At 46.8% G+C, this 20,882-nt stretch overlaps 1 protein-coding gene across 2 annotated transcripts in view; it reads right to left on the bottom strand.

The window, feature by feature from the left end:
- The window catches only part of rapgef1b (Rap guanine nucleotide exchange factor (GEF) 1b), a 60,140-nt gene extending 40,251 nt beyond the window's left edge, over nt 1–19,889 (bottom strand). Inside the window, exons 1-3 of one of the 2 annotated variants that reach the window (XM_042337603.1) lie at nt 19,730–19,889; nt 2,789–2,931; nt 2,266–2,444 (exon numbers count right to left, since the gene is read on the bottom strand). In XM_042337603.1, coding sequence (XP_042193537.1) covers nt 2,266–2,444; nt 2,789–2,931; nt 19,730–19,754 — 347 coding nt within the window. In that variant the 5' untranslated portion in view covers nt 19,755–19,889. The remainder of the gene's footprint in view (nt 1–2,265; nt 2,445–2,788; nt 2,932–19,729) is intronic. The other variant, XM_007902760.2, reaches the window with a different exon arrangement.
- Between the last annotated feature and the right edge of the window lie 993 nt (nt 19,890–20,882).

A 20,882-nucleotide genomic window follows, 5' to 3' on the forward strand; every position in this document is an offset into this window, starting at 1 on the left:
ACATCCTTTATTTTCCACAGGTTTCACGCCAGTGCTGTTAGACGTCAACAGCAGAAGTTATAAGAGAAATCATAAAGCACTAAAAACTGAAGTGCCTCTTCTCAAAAACAATCTGAATGGTCATTAAATGCTCGCGTTTCTAATACATCCATCGACAACTATTGTGCTGCAATTAGCTCTGGTCCTAGCCTCCAATCTCTGTCCACACACGACAATGCTTTATTATAAGCTGCTGAGGCTTGAAACAGCTTCGGGCTTGTTCATCGCCTTTCTCTACAAAATGACAGCAGCCAAAAGCCAGACCTGCAGCTTCTCTGCCCACCTGCCAGTACAAGTTACATTCCTTACACACGAGAGCAAAGCAATAGCAAGATGGTCTGACGTAGCTGCATCGCCTTTCCCCATTGAGTAGTACTGTGTATTCCTCAACCCCGAGGAGGTACAGTGAGCCTGCAAAGCGAACCTTTCTGGTTCGGTCTGAGAAGCTGGGATTGAACACGATGCAAATCAGATCATGGTAAAGATTCCAGGAAACCCCAATGCACAGAACACAACACTAAATAGCAAGGCACTTTAAATGACATCCCAGTGCAACTCTTCTTAAACTTAGATCATCACAAGGAGCAGTGAAATGCAACTCAGGTCTGCATAAAAGTAATCTCTCCAGCACTGAACCTGCTCCTCTGCACTGACCAAATGCCAGAAACACTTGCTGAATATTTCAAGTGGAGATACAATCATGAGCCAGCAGTCTAAGTACACAGGTCAGACATCAAGTAAAGCTCCTTCAAATTTCTTCAATGATATACTGAAACCATAGAATAGCATTTGACATGTTCACCTGACACACTGACTGACCATATGGGAGTAAGGTCGTCACATTAGTGCTCTCACAAGAGCATAGGTTACTTAGCTGCTTTCAAGTAAAAGTTGTCATCTTTATTTTAAGAGGCAACCGATTAGCGTGCCATTGTAAAAGCAGGACTGGTACACTCGCTCCAATATGCTGAGATCTCAATGTCTTATCTGCAATCTCTCTCAGGTTTCTAAATTTGTTTTGCTTACCCCCGATGGCGCGAGGCACAGACAGAGTGAAAAAGACGTGTTGCCACATGTGAAATATTTAACTCAATAGTCAGGCATGCTATCAGTTCATAGTGGGTGCTCTCGCTGCCTCTCGTGCCCAGATGCTGGGCACCTATATGACAGTTTTTCACACCGGTTATCTAAATTGCCCAGTATTAATCTGTTAGTCACTGAAGGCAACTTTAAAAAAAAATGGGTTCCTGCCTCCATGGGGCAACCATTGGGAACATAAAAGAACCAACTCACACCCTGTAGGGTCACCTATTCCACACTTACTCACTCCCTCTGTAAAATGCTTACACCTGAATTGACTGTTTACCTTGCCTCTTCTGAGCTTGAGATCAGAAGTACCATTTTGTTGCAAACTTGTCGACCCCCCCCACCATGTTAAACATAACTAGGGCTTAGTTTATTTCTTCTGGCAGTAAGATCTGCCCAAGTCATCTCTCCAGTGGGAACATTCCCAGCTTCCAAGTAGCCACGCCTCATAACTCAGGTGCATAATTCCAACCATGAATCCAGTTGTGCTTCACTCGTTGCTCCCCCTCCAATGTCATTATGTCCTTTTCTGCGACACTGCGACTCGGATTGTACTCAGAGCTCCAGGTGGAGCAGACCAGTGTTCACTGTCACTTCCTATGGTTTAAGCACTGTCCTTTTTGCTCCACGCCCAAGCATCCTGTCCACTTTCTGTACTACACGTGCTGACCTATCCACCAATAATAATTCTTTCATTTGATATAGCACCTTATCACGTCTTCCGAGACATCTCAAAACACTTCACAGAATATACAGTAAAGAGAATTGACTGTATATTTTGAGGCCGAAACGTGGCAGCCAATTGCACACAGCAGTGTCTTATATAACAGTGAACAAATTATACTTTTTTTTGAGGGCTTATTACCCCCGGACAATCAACAAACAACTGGCTTCCTACTTATTGCTAGGTAAACAGAGGTGTGTGAAGTAACCCCAAATCAGTGTCTGTGCTGTGCCCTGTAAACTAATACTGGTTATACTCTGACTGTTTAGTGTCTTTCCTCAAATCGCATCAGTATCTCTTTTAGTTAACAGCAAGCGTCAAGCCAACACATCAGCCGCCAAGCTTCTACGTGGTTTCCGGTTGCATTCGGAGCACCGCAGTGAATTCCAGCAACCACGGATGGGTACAGTACTCACCTCTGCTGAATGCGTGGATCCACCTGTACTAAGGGCAGGATGGCCTCCAGGACTTTACTGGCCGAACCCGGTAACATCTCAAGCACTTTTTTGTCGATCACCATTTTATCCACAATGGTTTTAAAATACCGTAGCGCACTCACCACTTCCTTCTCCTGCTCCTCCAAACGGTTTAAACTCTGTCGAGAGATGTACAGACAAACACTGTCAGCAAAGCCCTACAGAAAGGCACTATTAGCAGATGGAAGGATCATCGATATTTCTGATTTTCTAATTTTCAGTAAGGAAAGATTTGTTTCCTACTTAGGTCAGTCAGGTCTATCTCTTCTGTGTCCTAATCTTGGACTCACCAGCGCTCACGTACTATACCTGGATTCATTATTTACCACGAGGGGGTTTGCACACAGGCAATGTCTTCAACACTCAATGATGGAACATATTGGCCAACATATTGCCAAAGTTACCAGCTGAGCACTTCAACCTTCCCGAGTATTGGGTTTTTGGGGGCAATGCGCAGACCAACCTTGTTGGGAGTTTTCTCAGTGCTGGTTTTAACCGCTACTTCCACAGGTTTCCCTTTCTTTGACGGTGTCCGTTTGATTTTTGGTGAGTGAAACTTATCCATCAACTTCATGGTGAATGAGGTCAGGTGGGAGCGTTGGGAATCTGGAATAGCAAAAAAAAGGAAAAAGCATCAGTATCAGAGTGCAGGGTTCAGGCCCCCCCCCCCCTTTGTTGATTTGAGCTCAGAATCTAGACCTTCACTCTGGTGCAATACCTGGGAGGAGCACCGCATTGCTGGTGGTGCAATTATTTGAATGAGATTATTTGAATGAGGTTTAGTCTGTGTCTGAGCATGTCTGCACCTGGGAAGCCAGGAGCTGCTGCCCCACCCAGCGACCACCACCCACCCTCTGTCCCAATCCCTCCCCCATCCATAGTCCCTCTCCCGCTAGCCACTCAACACACTTCCCCTCGCCCCCACACAGAGCCCTGCAGCCACCGCCATTTCAAATGGGTTATTTTGCAAAGAGAGGAAATCCAACTCTCAAAGAGTTAAACAAAGCACTTTGGATTGTGCTACGAGTCAGTGATGCATTCCTCCCTTAGGTATGCTGCAGTCATTCTCACTACAAGTTGTTACCTGCCCAAATGCCCCAAAGGAGCGTTTTTCTTCTTGAGCTCCGCAGAGAATATATTTATGTAGTGGTTTGTTTTGCAATGGGGGTGTGTGTGTGTGTGTGGGGGGGGGGAAGGGGGGAAATGAAATGTAACTCCGAGATATCTAACTCCCAATGAGGGAATGATTACTGCTTTTTCTTCTTTCCTGTCTAATATTCCTTCTAATAGAAAGTGATCTTTATTCACCAAAACAGAAGTGGCTTTGCATGAACCATAGGTTCATTTATCTATCAGTTTATGCAGCAATAGCATTAGATAACACTGTAGAAATACGCTTGGTGAATCAGACCCATAACCAATTCAGGTAATTTTGGTGATCGGATATGAGACCCAACTACAGTCCAAAACCCTCTCCACTCCAAAAATGTCTCTTAGCTCCAACCTCAGAAGGGCTCAGGAACCAATCATTCCCTCGACCCAAGTGAAGAGGCAACCCAATGGCTCTACTAGGATCTGGATTAGAAATTGCTGAAACTACTTTCACATGAGTACTTGTGCACCACAAAGAAAGACCATTTTTATACACAGAATCCAAACTGAGGTCTCTGGCATGTGAACCCACTGCACAATCTAGATTTCATCACGGTTTAAAGAACAGAATAACAAGTCGTCTCATTGTTGTCAATAATAACAAATATACAGTATTTCATGTCGGGAGGACAAGCCAGGGCGTTGTTTGTTATCACATCTGAAGGATAACACCTCTGGCAATGCAGCGCTCGCTCACAGGGTCACCATAATCTGTGAGCTCAAATCCCTGAGAGCAAGATCTATTGGATCTATTCTGCAGTACAATAATATTCAAAGGCGCGGGTCTATGCTACCAAACAAAGAGCAGCCACTCATACAATGCAGGGAACTATTCACAAGTCCAGCACGGGAGCACTACTGTATTCAGATAATGGATACAGGAATAGAAATGATGGGTTCAAATTTTTTTTTAAAAATTGCTATAGGCTACCAAACAAAAACACCAACAATGCAATTAAATGCGACAAACCTTATATCAATTTTTGTATGCACGTTAATTTAGTACACAAAACTAACAGCTATACATTACTTTAATTGTATAGTGGTTTAGGATCATATCCATCCACAGGTTAGGTCTAAATACTACTGTTATGAACACAATAACTTTAGTTGATTATAATTGTTGCTTCAAAGTAAGCCCATGAAGTATTAATTTGCTAAATAATAATCTTTGCATTTGATACAGCGTCTTTCACATCAGGAGGACGTCTCAAAGCACTTCCTAGGATTCGCTGTAAAGTGTTGTGACTGTGTGGGCGAAAGCTGCAGCCAATTTGTACAGCAACAAATAGCCGTAAAGTGAATGTCCAATTTTATAAGGGGGATTGTTAGCCAGGACCCCTCGTCCTTTTATGTAGATTTTTAATGTCAACCTGAACAGAGGCAAATAGCGTGGACCGTACAGTAGCTCTGAGTCAGTCTCCTCCCCTCTTTCTCACTTTAAATCCGTCAAATTACGTATCCGAGTCTGTATCTAAAATAGAACATAACACTGCTGTATAGCAACGATACATCACGAGGGAGAAACGCCAAAATTAAAAGGGAAGAAAGCAACGCAGGAAATCCATTCAGTGAGACAGGAAGGGCAGATCCTGTAGCCATGGTACCATAGTGCTCCAACCCACTGGCCCATGGGTGTGGGGGAAGGAAGGGTATGCTGCCTGGTCACCATGTCAGGATCAACAACGAGAAGATTGCAGAAGGGAAGAGAGAGGAAGAGAAGAAGAATAATCCTTGCATTTGATATAGTGCCTTATCACATCGTTGAGACGTCTCAAATCACGTCACAGAATACACTGTACAGTAAATTGACTATATTTTGTGGGCAAAACGCGGCAGCCAATTGCGCACAGCAGTGTCCCACAAACAGTTATGGATTGAGGGACTAATTTTTTTAAAAAAAACTTATTATCCCTGGAAAGCGATCTGCCAACCAACTAACAACCTGGTTCCTAACTTACTTCAGTGTAAACAGAGGCATGTGGGATTCAGGGGGAGAGTTCCAGAATTTCGGGGCGTAGTGGTTGAAGGCACAGCCACCGATGGTGGAGCGGAGAGATTGAAGGACGAACAGGAGATCGTAGCCAGCCGAGTGGAGGCAGCGGGTGGGGGAGTGGGGGGGGGGGGGGGTGAGCAAATCGGATAGGTAGGGAGGTGCGAGGACATTTTAGGGATTTGAAAACGAGTGAGACAATCTTGAAATCAATCCGTTCGGTAATTGGAACCCAGTGGAGCCTGGCAAAGACTGGTGTGATGAGGGTCTTACAATGGCAACAGTTTGTATTTCTATAGCAGCCTTCACATGAGGCAGCATCTCAGAGCATCTGCCAACAGAGGTTACAATCTCTCTGGCTGATTACTCAAGAGTGGGATCCTGCGTATTGTATTGGGAAAACATGAAAGGAAAGACAAATCAGGGCTGCGGTATCAGATTTCATTTCTGTAAGTAAAAGACCAGTCACCACCATTACTCATTGCGCTATGCTGACACTCGGGAGGGAAGTGAGCAAGTCAATACAACCAGTTCATGATGCAGCCTGCAGCTGCACAGAACAGAGATCTGATTAGTCCACCTAAGTTGAATACCTTGAGAGACTCCGACACACATCTGCACCCTAACTAATCCACACCGATAGACCAGAGCCGATAAGCATTCATCTCGTTCGTCTACAGACATGGCACAGAGACCAAAGGCTTTACTCTAAACAAGTAGGTGACAAACAACGGAAACCGTACGAGTGGGTGGCCCAGATCCCATCAGGATCAAGAAACGGACAGGCTAACGTGCAATTACTGTACTGTACTGCCTGCTTCAGTTGGGGGCGAGTTATATTTTTCAGCCAGACCTTACGACAGGACTGATCTGGGAACAGCTACATTCCATTTCAGATAAAGGAAAACCAGATGGCAGCTTTAGCGCACTACAAATAGCTGCTTTGGAAAGGAAGTGGTGTTTTGATTATCTCTGATAATAAAGTGCATTGTTTAAAGGGTAATTGCTGGTCAGCTCGCATTGCGTCAAACCTCACTCCATCCCGGGACAAGCAAAAGCCTTGTCATTCCTGAAAAAAACGGATCACATTTACTGTGAAAACTGGGCTCGACCCCACAAACACAGATGGAAATCTGCACAAGAGAAAGAAAGACAATTTGGATAACGTTATGACGAGGACTCTGGCCAGTGGTCGGACTGCCACCGAGGCTTTTGCTAACAAAGGAAATGAAGTCAGAGCAGAGCTCCAGCACTATGACTAGGGGCCTCTCGCACACAACTCTGCAACGGGAGCAGCTCTGTATATTTGTGGCAGGTCTTCAATCACTGTGGGTGGCAATTTGCTCAACCTCTATTGATAAACAGACTTGTAATGGATGCGTATCCAAATCTGCAGCTCCATTGCAGGAGGAGACAACACTGCAGGGATCAGGCAAATGCATGAATTATAATCTTCTGAATAGAGCAAAGTGTTCCAACACACACGCAAGATTCATTTAAGATCTGTCATTGTTCAAAAAGCAATATGATGTGGCTGGAATTGAATCACAGTAAAGAACCCTGAGCAACCCAGGACAAAAGGAAGACTGGCAGTCTGGTGAGAGTGCTAGTGGAGGTTCAGAAATGTTACTTGCAGCTGACAGAATTAGTGATAAAAAGAGAAATGGCTTAAAAGCCTGTAAAGCCTGTGGAGAGCCATGATGTCATCATCGAGTGAAACATTTCTCACCAACGTAAGCTGCACAGACAGATTTTTCAAAAACTCCAGGCAGAGGTATACTTGGGGCCGAAAAGATGAGTTCACAGGAAGTACTGAGCTGTAGTTTCTGGTACAAACTCATTCAAGAAGTAACGACATCATCCATCCTTCTGTGCTCAGCCTTTCATCTGAAACCCTAAACATTGTAAATTTGGTCCCAACACCTACTCACAGAGATTAGAGCGAAGGTAATTGAATTGGGTATCAGAGGAAAGTGTAACTGTAGGCTTTTGGGTGATGAACGGTGAAGGGGGAACTATTGCACTTTAAGAAATGCTTTTACTAGCTTCTTTTTCTCCCCTCAAAAGCATCATTCCCGGCTTCCATGCCGTTGTTCCTCCTTGCCTCATTAATATACTAATAACTACTACTAATAATCCTTGAGTTGATACAGGCTCTGTAGTGCCAAAACATTTTAAAAGCATTTCCCAAGAAACTGCTGTCACATGTGTACTTGTAGACAAATGTAATAGCCAATTTGCAGACACCAAGGTCCCACAAACAGCCATGAAATGAAGAACCATTTTTATTTGGCGGATTTTTGGCCAGAAACTGGGCTGAGCTCCCTTCTCTTCTCCAATAGTGCCGGGAGATCTTTAACGTCCACCTGAACAGGCAGACAGGTCCTCAACTTTACATCTGATGGGAAGGATGGAGTGCCCTGCACCCCCCAACCCCAAACCCCCCCCACACACACACACCCCACAATTGGAAACTTGAATATGTGATGCTAAAACCATTAAGTGTCAGAAGCGCCCATTACACCACAGTAGTCACATCAGTCAGACTTAGTTATATGCAATCGGATTTTTACAGTTATTTAAATCATTTTAAAAATACAATCATTGCCTTTTCCACTCCTGATGTAAAACTGTATCCCTCCACCCTCTCTCCGCACTGCTTGGAAGCAAAAGTTATTTTTAAAAACAAGAATGCTTTAAATAGCTGCCAGCGAACGCAAGACAGTAATTTTAATCTGAGCTAAATGACTGCGTGTAACTAAAAAAAATACTTTTTGTGTGATATTAAAGTGTACTGAAATAACAGTGTTCAGCAATTCACTGTAGCAAATATCTATAAGCATTCAAAACACAAACAGCAATGTCAGATCATACATCCATTCCCCTGTACTGAATAGCCCTAAACACCCCACTCAAGAAACAACCACAGCCTAAAAGCATAGGATCAATAAACATATCATTGATGGGCATTTCTCAACGTCATACACATTCACCACTGGTTGTCTGAGATTGAACAGTTCAGTCATTCCATTTTATACACACAGGATTCAAATGCCCAACCGAGCGTAGGACAAGTTGGTTGCAGCCGCCTTATTAATACCCTACTCTGGAGAGTAATAAGATCTGTACCATTTGTGCAGCATGGTAGCAACAGATAAAACAATAATCCTTGCATTTGATATAGCACAGTTTAAAAGTCTCAAAGCAATTTACAGGATATTTACTATAGCTACTGTGTATGTATATCTGTAGGTGAAAACAGCAGCCAATTTGCACACGACAATGTCCCATAAACATCCATGAAGTGAGTGACCAATTTTATCTGGGCCAGGGGAGAAACTACCTTCTCTTTTCAAATTTTCCCATGAATCTTTAATGAACACCTGAAGAGGCAGATGGGACCTTGGTTTAACATCACCTCCGCTCCCCAGCACTGCATTGGAATGTCTGCTGAGACTATCAGCTCAAGGTAAAAAAATATGGGGCTTGAACTCACAACCTTGTGACACAGAGACGACAGTGCTCCTAACAGAGTCAGGCTAACAGCCATCACATAAAAGTGCAAAATCTGACTGTTTCTGTCCCTAAACTCAGAAGCTCAACCACTGCATCGACCAGGGACACTTTCAGTGCTGATGCAATGAAGCCAGAGGCAGTGACCCTGCCATTAATAGTATTGCTAAGGGAGAAGTGAAGCCACTTCTGTATGTGAAACCATTTGCACGCTACCACAGATAGGAAGCCCGGTCAGGATTTTTGTGTTAGTATCGTGATGAGGGGACAAAATCTGGCCAGTCAGACTGAGTCTGTGGTCAAAAGCCAACTCAAAACAAGCTCCTGAGTTTTGGTTTACAGGCAGATAGGGGAACCAGCTCTATTGTAGATTTCCCCTCTCTACCATGGTCATATGGAAGAAGTTATGAAATGGAATATTTAAAAGAATTATTTTTAGATTTCCTTTGTCTATGACCCATTTCACTTTCGTTCCTCCTTCCCCCCCCACCCCTCCATGATTTGAGGAAATCTGGCCCATGTCCACTCTTGTGAATTCTAATCAATTTCTCCCCTCATTTCCTGGTTCTTGAGCGAGAATTTCACACAGCAGCCACACACACGCCCTCGGTTTACGAGAATATATTTCAACTTTACTGACAAGCGAGGTGCTGCACCCTCCCAACTCAGTGAGGGCCAACACACAAGACAACAACAGCAAATTGCATTTATAATCGCACCTTAGGTGTCAGAGGACGCCCCAAAGCACTGAACAGTCAATAGTTGGTTCCCGAGCTGCGGGACAGAACCATCAAAGGTTCCATCTCTCCCTCCGGTCATCTGTAGTAAGTCAACTCTGAACAACTAAATGGGAACCATTTCCTGCTCATAATCTCTCTAGCTGGCCCGCAGTCTCACGGCTATCTTCAAATATTGCTAAGAGCTGCCGACTTCATGGCATATAATAGTAATCTTTTGTCTGACATAATGTCGAGAACACTGAAATATCTCAAAGCACTTCACAGATAATTACTATCAGGCGGAATAACCATTTTGTGTCAGCAAATACGGTAGCCAGTTTGCACATCGCAATAGCCCACAATACAATATAAAATTACATTCATGTCGGGAGGATGTCCCAAGGCGCTGACAATAGCTATTAACTGAACCAAGCTGACACTTTGGGTAGCGTTGGCATTAAGCACTCTCAAGTTACTGGCAGCACTGCTCCCCTTTTCTGCCCCAAAAGTGACACTTGAACGTGTCAGCCTGTCATTCCTCCAACTGTATCATTGTGATATTTCTCAGCTCCTGCAACAGCCATTGAGAATTTTATGGCAAATCCTGTGGAGTTTGTGTCATGGTTACGTGCCCAGGAAGATTCACTCGGTCACTCACTCCTCAGACTTCCGTTAGCTTTTTGGCTAAAACTGTTTACTTAAAATAAAGACATTAAACTACAAAAAAGTTTAAATTAAACCATTTTTCCTATTCCACTTTACAGTATGTCTTGTGAAGCAATTGGGACATCTCGAAGACGTGACAAGGCGCTATATCAAATGCAAGGATTATAGAACGAAAGGTTGATTAAGGAGAGTTGAGGGTTGACAGGGAAACAGAGCATAGGCAGTCACAGCATGGAGTTAAAAAATTCTCTCCCCCCCCCCCCCCCCACAAGCTCAGGTGTGAAAAGCTACACAAGTAAACATTAAAAAGACCGCATTCAATATTGTCCGATACAAGTGCATCCTGCAACTAAGGCTGCAATACTTGGTAAAACTAGCACTAATTATAGCACTTTTACCCTCAGGGTGCGACACTAACTCAGCTCAAAGGTTCACAAATTCAGTCTATATTTACGGCAATTGGCCTATAGACTAGGCCAGGAAATGATCTTCACAATCGCAGAGCGCCACACACACACATATAAATGAGTCAATATGAAAACAAATGTGTACATCCAAACTGCATCATCAGTACACGACTACACTGAATTCTTGTTTCTTCCCCTTCTCCATTGCTCCCAAGATCCAAAGGATGTGAATGCGTCATCGGTTATGTTTATTATAGCAATAATAGTCACATTTGATATAGAGCCTTATCACATCATTGAGACGTCTCAAAACGCTTCACATAAATATATTGTAAAGTGAATTGACTATATTTTGGGGGCAAAACATGGAAGCCAATTGTGCACTGCAGTGTCTCACAAACAAGTCATGAACTGAGTGACCAAATTATTATTATTATTTTTTGGATGGATTATTACCCCCGAAAAGTGATCCGCCAGTCGACTAACAACCGGGTTCCTAGTTACTGCAAGCTAAACAGAGGCGTGTGGAGTAAGGAAACCTGCCTAAGGTTTCAGCTTGCCCAGAAGTGAAAACAGGTCCTCTCACTTGCGAGGTGAATACTACAACAACTATGCTACAGGACTCCACGGGCACCACAGGAAAGACCAACATTCTTTCTTTCACCACTTACGAGATTATGATGTTAAAATAAAACTTGCGAAATCCACTCGTAGTCAGTCTCTGATTGAAAACCTATGGTAAAAATAGATAATCGTACAGGACCAGAATACACGAAGGATGGCCGGAGGAACGAATACCATTTGTGCAGACAGACCTGAGGAGGAGTCAAGCACATTCCGCACTCACAGCGTTATAAGTGCTAATCTGTTCAAGTAAACACTGCACACGTTCCTCAACAGCTCAAAACAAGTCCATTGTTCTAACATCACAATTCCAAGTAAGTCCTTGTGTGGACGATCAAGCTCCCCAGCTCAAATCACCCTACATCCGGTGATCCCATAATCATAGAGTCTGCACAAAGCATAACTATCAGAATAGATGAGATCACCGGCACACACATGTTGGCCTGAATGGCCTGTTTCCGTGCTGTACGACTCTAGGTAACTTGATGAGAATGGCAATCAACAATATCAGAGGGGTCATTGTTGTTTGCCATTTTGATTCTGACGAAAGGTCATAGATCGGAAACGCTAACTCATTTTCCTCTCTCCATAGATGCTGCCTGATCTACTGCGTGTTTCCAACGACTTCTGTGTTTATATCAGAGAGGAGGGAGACAGACTGCTGCTGATGTATAAGAACATCACATGTGAGCTCCACATTGCAACAGGTTAATAGAATGATGAGACCATTGAAGATTCATAACAGGATGCAGCAAAGCAACAACAACACTGGATGCTTTGATGCAGCAGTCATTTGTGCCTGATTAGTGAAGGTAACTTTAACCACAAGTCAGACAGCCATGTAAAAATAAATGACTCACAAAAGATTTGCATTTCAAGCATTAGACAAACCGTTATGGTCGGCCACAAAATACATTTTATGGATTGAATATTTCTTCATTTATGCCGTAAATCAAGAAATATGCAATCAAGAAAAAACTGAAAACTTATCTGAATGCAACACCCGGTTTTACCTAATTGTACACCTCAGGCTACCACCTTTAACTGCGCCCATCAGTGCGACACACTTTTATACCACTTGTGAGCTTCGTTCACACACACATACACAGACATACTCGTGCACACAAAAAACACACACTTGTTTGCTCACATTGGCTTGTTCTCACCTCCCCCCCACCCAGTTCACTCGCTTTATACAAGCTCGCTAGCCCATTTACGAGGAAATCCATTCTCAGTTCATAAGCAGCACTTCCTGCCACTCTGCTTCTGGAGAACTTCCAGAATTATGCTCTTGCTACAATCTGAATACGATCTTTACACCCTCAACAGTACAAAGGCAGAATGAAGCTGATAGTATGGAACAGCCAACTATCACTCCGATTCAGCTACAGTGAATCAGTGCTCCACTGGCGCCAGGCCAACGTTCAGAGCCAAGAGAATGACAAGAATCCACACCAGTCAGGCACTGGTTTGCTACAAACAGGCAGACAGAACGGCTTTTAGATAACTGAGGTTTTGGGATACGCACGTTCCGGATGTGCAAATGTCCACGGCAACTGTATTGCTGCTGCACAGAGGGTAAACATCTCCAAAATAGTTACAAAACACATCCTCTCCGAACTGGCCAATTGACAAGTTACACCCAGGGGGCAGGGTACAGTTCGCTGGGCATTTGGTAAAGATTCACCATTCTGTGTAATGCTTGGCTACAACACAAAAGAATTGGAACCCAAACTGACAACGACACTAACTCCTTAAAGTGAAAAAAAAAGGTTGTGTGAAGAGAAGTATTTGATAGCAGCTGTGAAATGACATGGACGTCTTTACTGGCACCCAAAGAATCAAAGCGTTACATATATGCATTGCATACATAATGTGTGTATATTTTTTTATATAAACATAAAATATACACACACACATACGTGTGTTTATGTAATGTGTGCGTGTGTGTTTTTGTGTGTGTTTTTAGACACACACTGCTTTTAAAGGGGCAGCATTCCAAGCAGAAGGTAATTCTCTTGAAGTCTGCCCTGGCTCCCCCAGGTTCAGGCCCTGATATTTCACATAACCCGCCTGAACTTCAGCCGCTGGCTGGAATGAAACGCACCGTGAATGTCTCTATCCACAAAGCCCTGAAGTTCCAACTTGCAGTTATTTTACGTCTCTCAGTCTGTACAAGCTCAGGACCCTAACCTCATTCTAGATCAGTGAGTCACGACACATGGCTTCTATTCTGGGGCCAGACATCTCCATGAATGTAACTCCGTCGCTGCTCTTGGAATTTTCATGGCAGCTGCCAAAGGCATGGCATGTACGTCAGCAGGGCTGCTTCTATGTCCAAGTGCCTCCATTGACACTCTACAAAAAGCCTCACTTGGAATAATTGTGCTCACTTCTCATCACTGCACTTTCTGAGAGAAAGTGACTGACAGATACTCAAAAAGCCTCTTCCATGGAACTATCCCTCAGCACACATTACTGCCTCCTGGAGAGGAGAAGTCAGCAGCGGTCATTGTCGGCATGACACTGTAGTTAAAGCTAGTCTTATACACCTATATGGTTCTGTGAATCCAAAATCAAGGGAATCCGCTCCACGGTCACTGCCCCTCCAACTCCCACACATCCCCCACCCCCTCCCTCCCACACTCCGACTCCTACCCATCCTCCCCTACACACCTTCGAACCCGTTTCCCCACCCTCTGTCACCAAACTCATCCTGTCCCTGAAACCCACCACCTGCTCCCTTGACCCCATCCCCACTCCACTCCTTATCTCCCAGCTCCACCTCCTTGCCTCACTTCTCACAGACATCATCAACCCGTCCCTCTCCTCTGGCTCTGTTCCCATTCCCTTAAAAACTGCCACCATCACTCCCACCTTGAAAAAACCCTCCTTTGATGCGTCGCAGCTACCGGCCCATCTCCAACCTCCCCTTCCTGTCCAAGGTCCTTGAAAGAGTTGTCGTCTCCCAGCTGCGCTCTTTCCTCTCCACCCATTCATTATTCGAACCCCTTCAGTCGGGTTTTCGTGCTGCACATAGCACAGAAACTGCCCTGGTTAAGGTCATTAATGACATCCTGACCATCTGCGACCAGGGCTCCCTCTGCTTTCTCGTCTTCCTCGACTTATCGGCCGCATTCGATACGGTTGACCACGCTATCCTCCTCCACCGCTTGTCCTCCCACCTCAACCTTCAAGGCCCTGTCCTTGAGTGGTTTAGGTCGTACCTCTCCCACCGTCTTCATTTGTTTCCACAAACGGCTTTTCCTCCACCCCCCGCACTGTCTCATGCGGTGTCCCTCAGGGCTCTGTCCTCGGTCCCCTCCTCTTCACCCTCTATATGCTCCCCCTTGGTGACATCATCCGCAGACATGGGGTTAACTTCCACATGTATGCGGATGACACCCAACTCTACCTTTCCTCTTCTACCCTCAACTCCACGACCACCGATGTCCTGACAGCTGCCTGTCCGACATCGAGTCCTGGACGAGAGACAACTTTCTTCAGCTCAACGTGCGCAAAACTGAGGCCCTCCTGATTGGCTCACGTCAGCGCCTCCGCACCTCAGGCGCTGACAGCATCAGCATCCAAGGCTGCACTCTCCACCTCTCAAAGCCATCAGGAACCTCGGGTTCTGTTCGACCCTGAGCTGTCCTTTCTTCCTCATATCCGCACCACAACTGGCACCGCCTTCCATCACCTCCGGAACATCGCCAGACTACGGCACTACCTCACCCCTCACGCGGCTGAAACTCTGGTTCACGCCTTTATCACCTCAAGGCTGGACTATGGGAACTCTCTCCTCGCCGGCCTTCCCGGCCCTCCCTCCACACTGCAGGTCATTCAGAACTCTGCAGCTCGTGTACTGTCCCGCACCAGACACCGCGACCACATCACTCCCACCCTCGCTCCCCTCCACTGGCTCCCCATCCCCCAGAGGATCGAATTCAAGATCCTCATCCTCACCTACAAGGCCATTCTCGGCCTCGCTCCCTCCTACCTCTCCGACCTACTATCCCCCTACCTACCTGCCCGTACCCTCCGTTCCTCTGGCTCCGGTCTGCTCCACATCCCCCGCCCCAACCGCCCTACCATCGGTGGCCGGGCCTTCAGCCTCTCAGCCCCGAGGCTCTGGAACTCCATCCCCCAGTGCCTTCGCCGCCTCCTCCCTTTCCTCCTTCAAGGCCGGTCTCAAGACCTTTCTCTTTGACCGTGCCTTCAGCTCCCCTTTCGACTCTCTACCCCCTCCTCGCTCCCTCCCCTCACCCTGACCATTTCCCCCTCCTCGCTCCCTCCCTTCCCTCCCCTCACCCTGACCATTTCCCCCCTGCTCGGGTCATGACCCAACTGTGCAGCGCCTTGGGACGTCCTCCTGACGTGAAAGGCGCTCTCTAAATGAAATATTGTTGTTGTTGTTGCACCACTCAGCACGTTTAATAATAATCCTCACATTTGATTATAGTGCTTTATCAGCCAATGAGACGTCTCAGAATATATTTTAAAGTGGATTGACTGCATATTTGTAGGAGAAATGCCAATTGCACACGTGGATTGAGTGACCAGAATTTTTTTCCCGCCAATCGACTACTTACTGCTAGGTAAACAGAGGTGGAGTAAGGAAACATGCCTCAGGTTTTGCCCTGCCCGGTAATCAAACACGAGTCCTCTCGCTTGCGATGCGCGCATGCTAACCACTACACTACTGGACTGTATCTCGAGCATTTATTTTCAAAAAAGTTACAGCTTCTCTCCCTCTCTGATCCTTGGTTAGAGCTCACATAAAGAACAGTGAACCCAGTTGCCCTTTTAACAGGAATCACAGAATTTAACAGCGCAGAAGGTGGTCGTTCGGTCTATTGTGCCTGAGTCGACTGTCTAAAGAGCTATTGATTTTGTCCCAATCCACCACCCTTTCCCCATATGCCTTTATGTTTTTTCCTTTTCAAACATTCTTGTAATTGTCTTTTAAAAACTAGTCTGGATTCTGCTTTACAACCACCAATTAGGGCATTCCATGTCCTAATAACTGTTAAAAAAAATCTTCCTTTTGTTGGTACATTACATGGCACACAGGGGAGGGGGGAAATGTTTAAGAGAGAAAAGAACTTAAACATATGTACGGCAGCAGCAGACAAGTTTTTTACCTCATTAGGTGCAGCGTTTCTCACTGTCAAATTAACTATTTGAAACTCTCCAGTTTTGTTGCTTTGCACAGTCCTGTGTGCAATTCACAGAAGTTATTCCAATTTTTTTAATGACAAGTCAAATGCAGAATTTGGTCAAGAATAAGAAGGTGACCTGATACAGTGTTTACACCTTCAATAATTGAGTCATTTCACTTCAGCCACCAGCAATATAGCTATAGCATCGCCACAGCACTTTGAGCAACCTTGGTTCCCAGCCCTGGCTGCATAATCCCAGGCCCCTCACTTGCAGATTCAACAGCTGTAGGGATCCATCCAAACCGCCCAAAACAACCTAAAGACCTAAACAAGCCTAAAGGTCCATTTTCTTATTGTTACACTTAAGTCTTCAGTAAGAGAGGCCGGTGAAGTGAACCGGCGCATTCCACCACGAATTTAACACTTAACGCTTTCATTCTGACACAGCCTGATTTTCAACAACGCAATTTGTCTTCTGATACTGATCCAGTGTATACCTCATTTGATACTCCCCAAGAACAGTCTTCAGACTCGAGAACAGACTAAACCATCCTGTGGGAAGCTCGCTTTCAACACTGGTGCGATTGTTTCAAAGGTTAAAACTGAAACGCTGAAATAGAACAGTATAGATTACTTTGGGCAAAACCATTCGTCTACCATTGGGCCCTATGCTCTTGGTCAAGACTGCCGGGTGCATTCAATAACCCAGCCGCTTGCCATGAAATGTCATCCACTGGTTATAACTGTGATCAGGAGTGCTTTGTGCATTGAGTGGTTACACAAGGTTCCCAATTCTGAGATAACAGAGGGAAGTAGACAGCAGTTTGGTAAAGTCTGCAGACTTCCTGGCAGCAAGATTAACACAAACATTGACCACCAAAACACAACACTGATAAGGCCTGGTTCACAAACCTGGCAAAGCTCTGATATCACTGGGGTTTCAAGTCACTGATTACGCTTATTAAGATAGATATGTAATGCCACCCTCTTTCTTCTCCCTCCCAGCAAGTACGGTCATGGAATCAAATCAGTTTTTACATTCCAGTTAAACCCGCCATGGGACAGCTCCATATTTCAGCTGTTATTTCCCTTTAATAGAACGCTTTGACGGTATGGAAATACTTTGGTTACAGAAACAGTTCTGATCGTCTCTCTCCGCTCCAACATCCACAGCCACATCTTCAAAAAAACACACTAGATCTGCCTTGGGTTTAATCTCATCGTCAATGACGCAAAATGTATTCAAAGTATCAGGATGAGTTAGACAGACAGTAACATTCACGCAACAACAACAACAAGATTCCATTTATACAGCAGCCGTCATCAACCAAATACTTTCATTAACATGAGACTCACACACACACTCACATGTACATTCACCCACTCATCCACACTCACTCAGTCACTGGAAAAAGCTGACAAATTTTGATGTGGACTCCTTGTCCAGTAAAAAAAAAGACAACAACAATAACTGACCAACTCTCAGTTATTCCATTTTGGTCACAATACTCAGAATTTTTGGTGGTGCACAAGCACTTCCACTTCTGGTTATTGTGGAGTCCTGTAGCTCAGTGGTTAGAGCACTCGCTTTGCAAGTGAGAGACCTGAGTTCAATTCCAGGCAGAGGGCGAAACCTTGGGCAAGTTTCCTTACTCCACACAGAGCCTAATAATATTCCCTCCAAAACCAAAAACAATAATAAATTGGTCATTTTCAATCTACGACTGTTTGTGGGACATTGCTGTGCGCAATTGGCTGCCGCGTTCGCCCACAAATATACAGTCAATTCACTTTACAGTGTCTTCTATGAAGCGCATTGGGACGTCCTCCCGACGTGAAAAGCGCTATATCAAATGCAAGGATTATTATTATTATTATTATTATTATTGAGGCTGGAGGATCAAGTCCGCTTGACTGAGATTATTCTCCATTTCTTCCCAATCCCCAGACATAATGTACATTCGGGTTGGGTTAATGGGGCGTTAGAATTGGAAGCATCGGAAGGTTCATAGGGTTGGGGGGTGAGGAGCTTTGAGGGAGGCTGTAGGGTTGGTGAGAGGGGGTGGGGCGCGAGTTATAGGGAAGGCAAGGTTATAGGTTTGGTTGGAGGAAGGTTAACGGGGTATGGTTTTGGGGGAAATTATGGTATGCGGAGAGATTATAAGTGATGATGGGGGGGCTTATAAGGTGGTTGCGGTGGTTATAGGGTTTGGTTGGGGGGAAGATAATAGGGTTATTGGGGGGGTTTATAGTATGGGGATATATAGGGTTGGGAGGGTTATAGGAATGGAGGGATATAGGGTTGGTGGAGGGGATACAGGGTTGGGGGGGGGTCGGTGTAGGGTCGGGGAGGCGGCACAGGGTCGGGGACTGGGAGGGGGTGAGTACAGGGCTGGGGCTGGTGGGGGGTACAGGGCTGGTGGGGGGGGCGTACAGGGCTGGTGGGGGATACAGGGCTGGTGGGGGGGTACAGGACTGGGGGGGGTATAGGGCTGGTGGGGGGGGTACAGGGCTGGTGGGGGCGTACAGGGCTGGTGGGGGGGTGCAGGCTGGGGGGGGGTACAGGGCTGGTGGGGGGGTACAGGGCTGGGGGGGGGGGGTACAGGCTGGGGGGGGGGTGCAGGGCTGGGGGCTGGTGGGGGGGTACAGGGCTGGGGGGGGGGTGGGGGGGGGGGTACAGGGTTGGGGGCTGGTGGGGGGGGTACAGGGAGCTGGTGGGGGGGTACAGGGCTGGTGGGGGGGTACAGGGCTGGTGGGGGGGTACAGGGCTGGTGGGGGGGTACAGGGCTGGTGGGGGGGTACAGGGCTGGTGGGGGGGGTACAGGGTTGGGGGCTGGTGGGGGGGGGGGGAGTGCTCAGTGCGCCTCCTGGCGGCCTCTATCAGCAGCTGATGCCCCACTGCGGGCACTCCCCGGCCCCGCCCGCGCCCCCTCCGCAATGCCAACCGCCCGCAGCGGACCGGACCGCCAGCCGGGGGGGGGGGGGGGGGCTCTCCTCACTGGGGGGGCGGGGAGAGAAGGCGCCGCGCGGGCCCACTCCCCTCACACACAGCCTCGGCCTCTCCCGCGGCCCGAAGGGGAGGGGGGCGTCGGCAGCCACACACACACAGACAGCCGTCTCCCCCTTCCCCGCCCCCTCCCTCCCGCCCTCCCTCCCTCACTCACTCACCTGCTTTCTCCAGCCTCCCGGACATCTCCGGCCGCCGGTGCCGGGGGCCGCCGCGGCGCCTCCGCTTCTCGGTACCAACCGCCGCTCAGAGGTGGTTCCCGCCCGCCCGCTGCGAAGGAGTCAGAGCGCGGACACGATGGGGCCCGGCCCGGCCCCCAGCCCGACAGCCGCCGGCCTCCGCTCCTCCCACAACAGCGCCACCTGCCGCTGGGCCGCCGCCATTCCACAGCAACCGCCGCGGGCGCCACCTGCAGCCGTGCGTCCGCCATTACAGCCTCACCCGGAGATGGCAACGGCTTTGCGCCTCAGTCGCCCGATAGTAGCCTCGAAGTAGCCCAATATTTTGCATTGCAGCACCGGGAGTGGCCCCCAATTTAGTTTCAGTGCGTTTGAAACTTTGTGCGTCAGGAAAAGGTCTTCAAAGGGGTGGTTGGGGGGGGAATAAAAACGTTTGGAAGGTTTAAATTAAAAATTAGGCACCCGCTCTTTTTTTTTAAAAACCGCCCAATTGCGCGTGAACCCGCCCCAATCGGCCCACATTGACGCCCAAAGCTTCCTCGCCCCCTACTGACCGAGAGGTGCAACTGCGCCGCCCTGTGTTTGTTGTTCACTTGGTGGCCATCGATGAATGAATGAATGGCAATTAACCCACCGCAGCGCCTGACTGGGTGTAGTGACTGTGCATTTTGTCAGCAAAACGCGGTAGCTTTTTTTTAAAATGTTTGGCACCGCCCTCCCCGTTCCACGCAAACAGCTCGGGTAACGGGCCGACCGTCTTACCAGAATGACCGCGGGCTTGGGTCGTCCCGCATGCCAACAACCCGAAAAAATATTCTGAATATCAATGTCTCGTTTCACCCTTTAACCCCCTCTAACCGGTTGCAATTATGAAGTCGGGAGGACATTTCCAATTCGTGGCTCCAATGCTGACACTGTCCACCTCTCTGATTCCCGTGAAAATTATTATTATTGTTATTACAAGTAATACTACAACAACAACTTGTGTTTATATCGCGCCCCTCACGCCGGGTAGAGTCCCAGAGCGCTTAAAGCGCTATTTTGTAAGAGCTAAATGGCTAAAAGAGCTACTTTTATTTTGGCACTGCCATGTTCCGCACAAACAGCCATGAAATACTATATCCATAACAACTTG

The sequence above is a fragment of the Callorhinchus milii genome, unplaced genomic scaffold (assembly GCF_018977255.1).
Source record: "Callorhinchus milii isolate IMCB2004 unplaced genomic scaffold, IMCB_Cmil_1.0 Scaffold8, whole genome shotgun sequence".
Lineage (NCBI taxonomy): Eukaryota > Metazoa > Chordata > Chondrichthyes > Chimaeriformes > Callorhinchidae > Callorhinchus > Callorhinchus milii.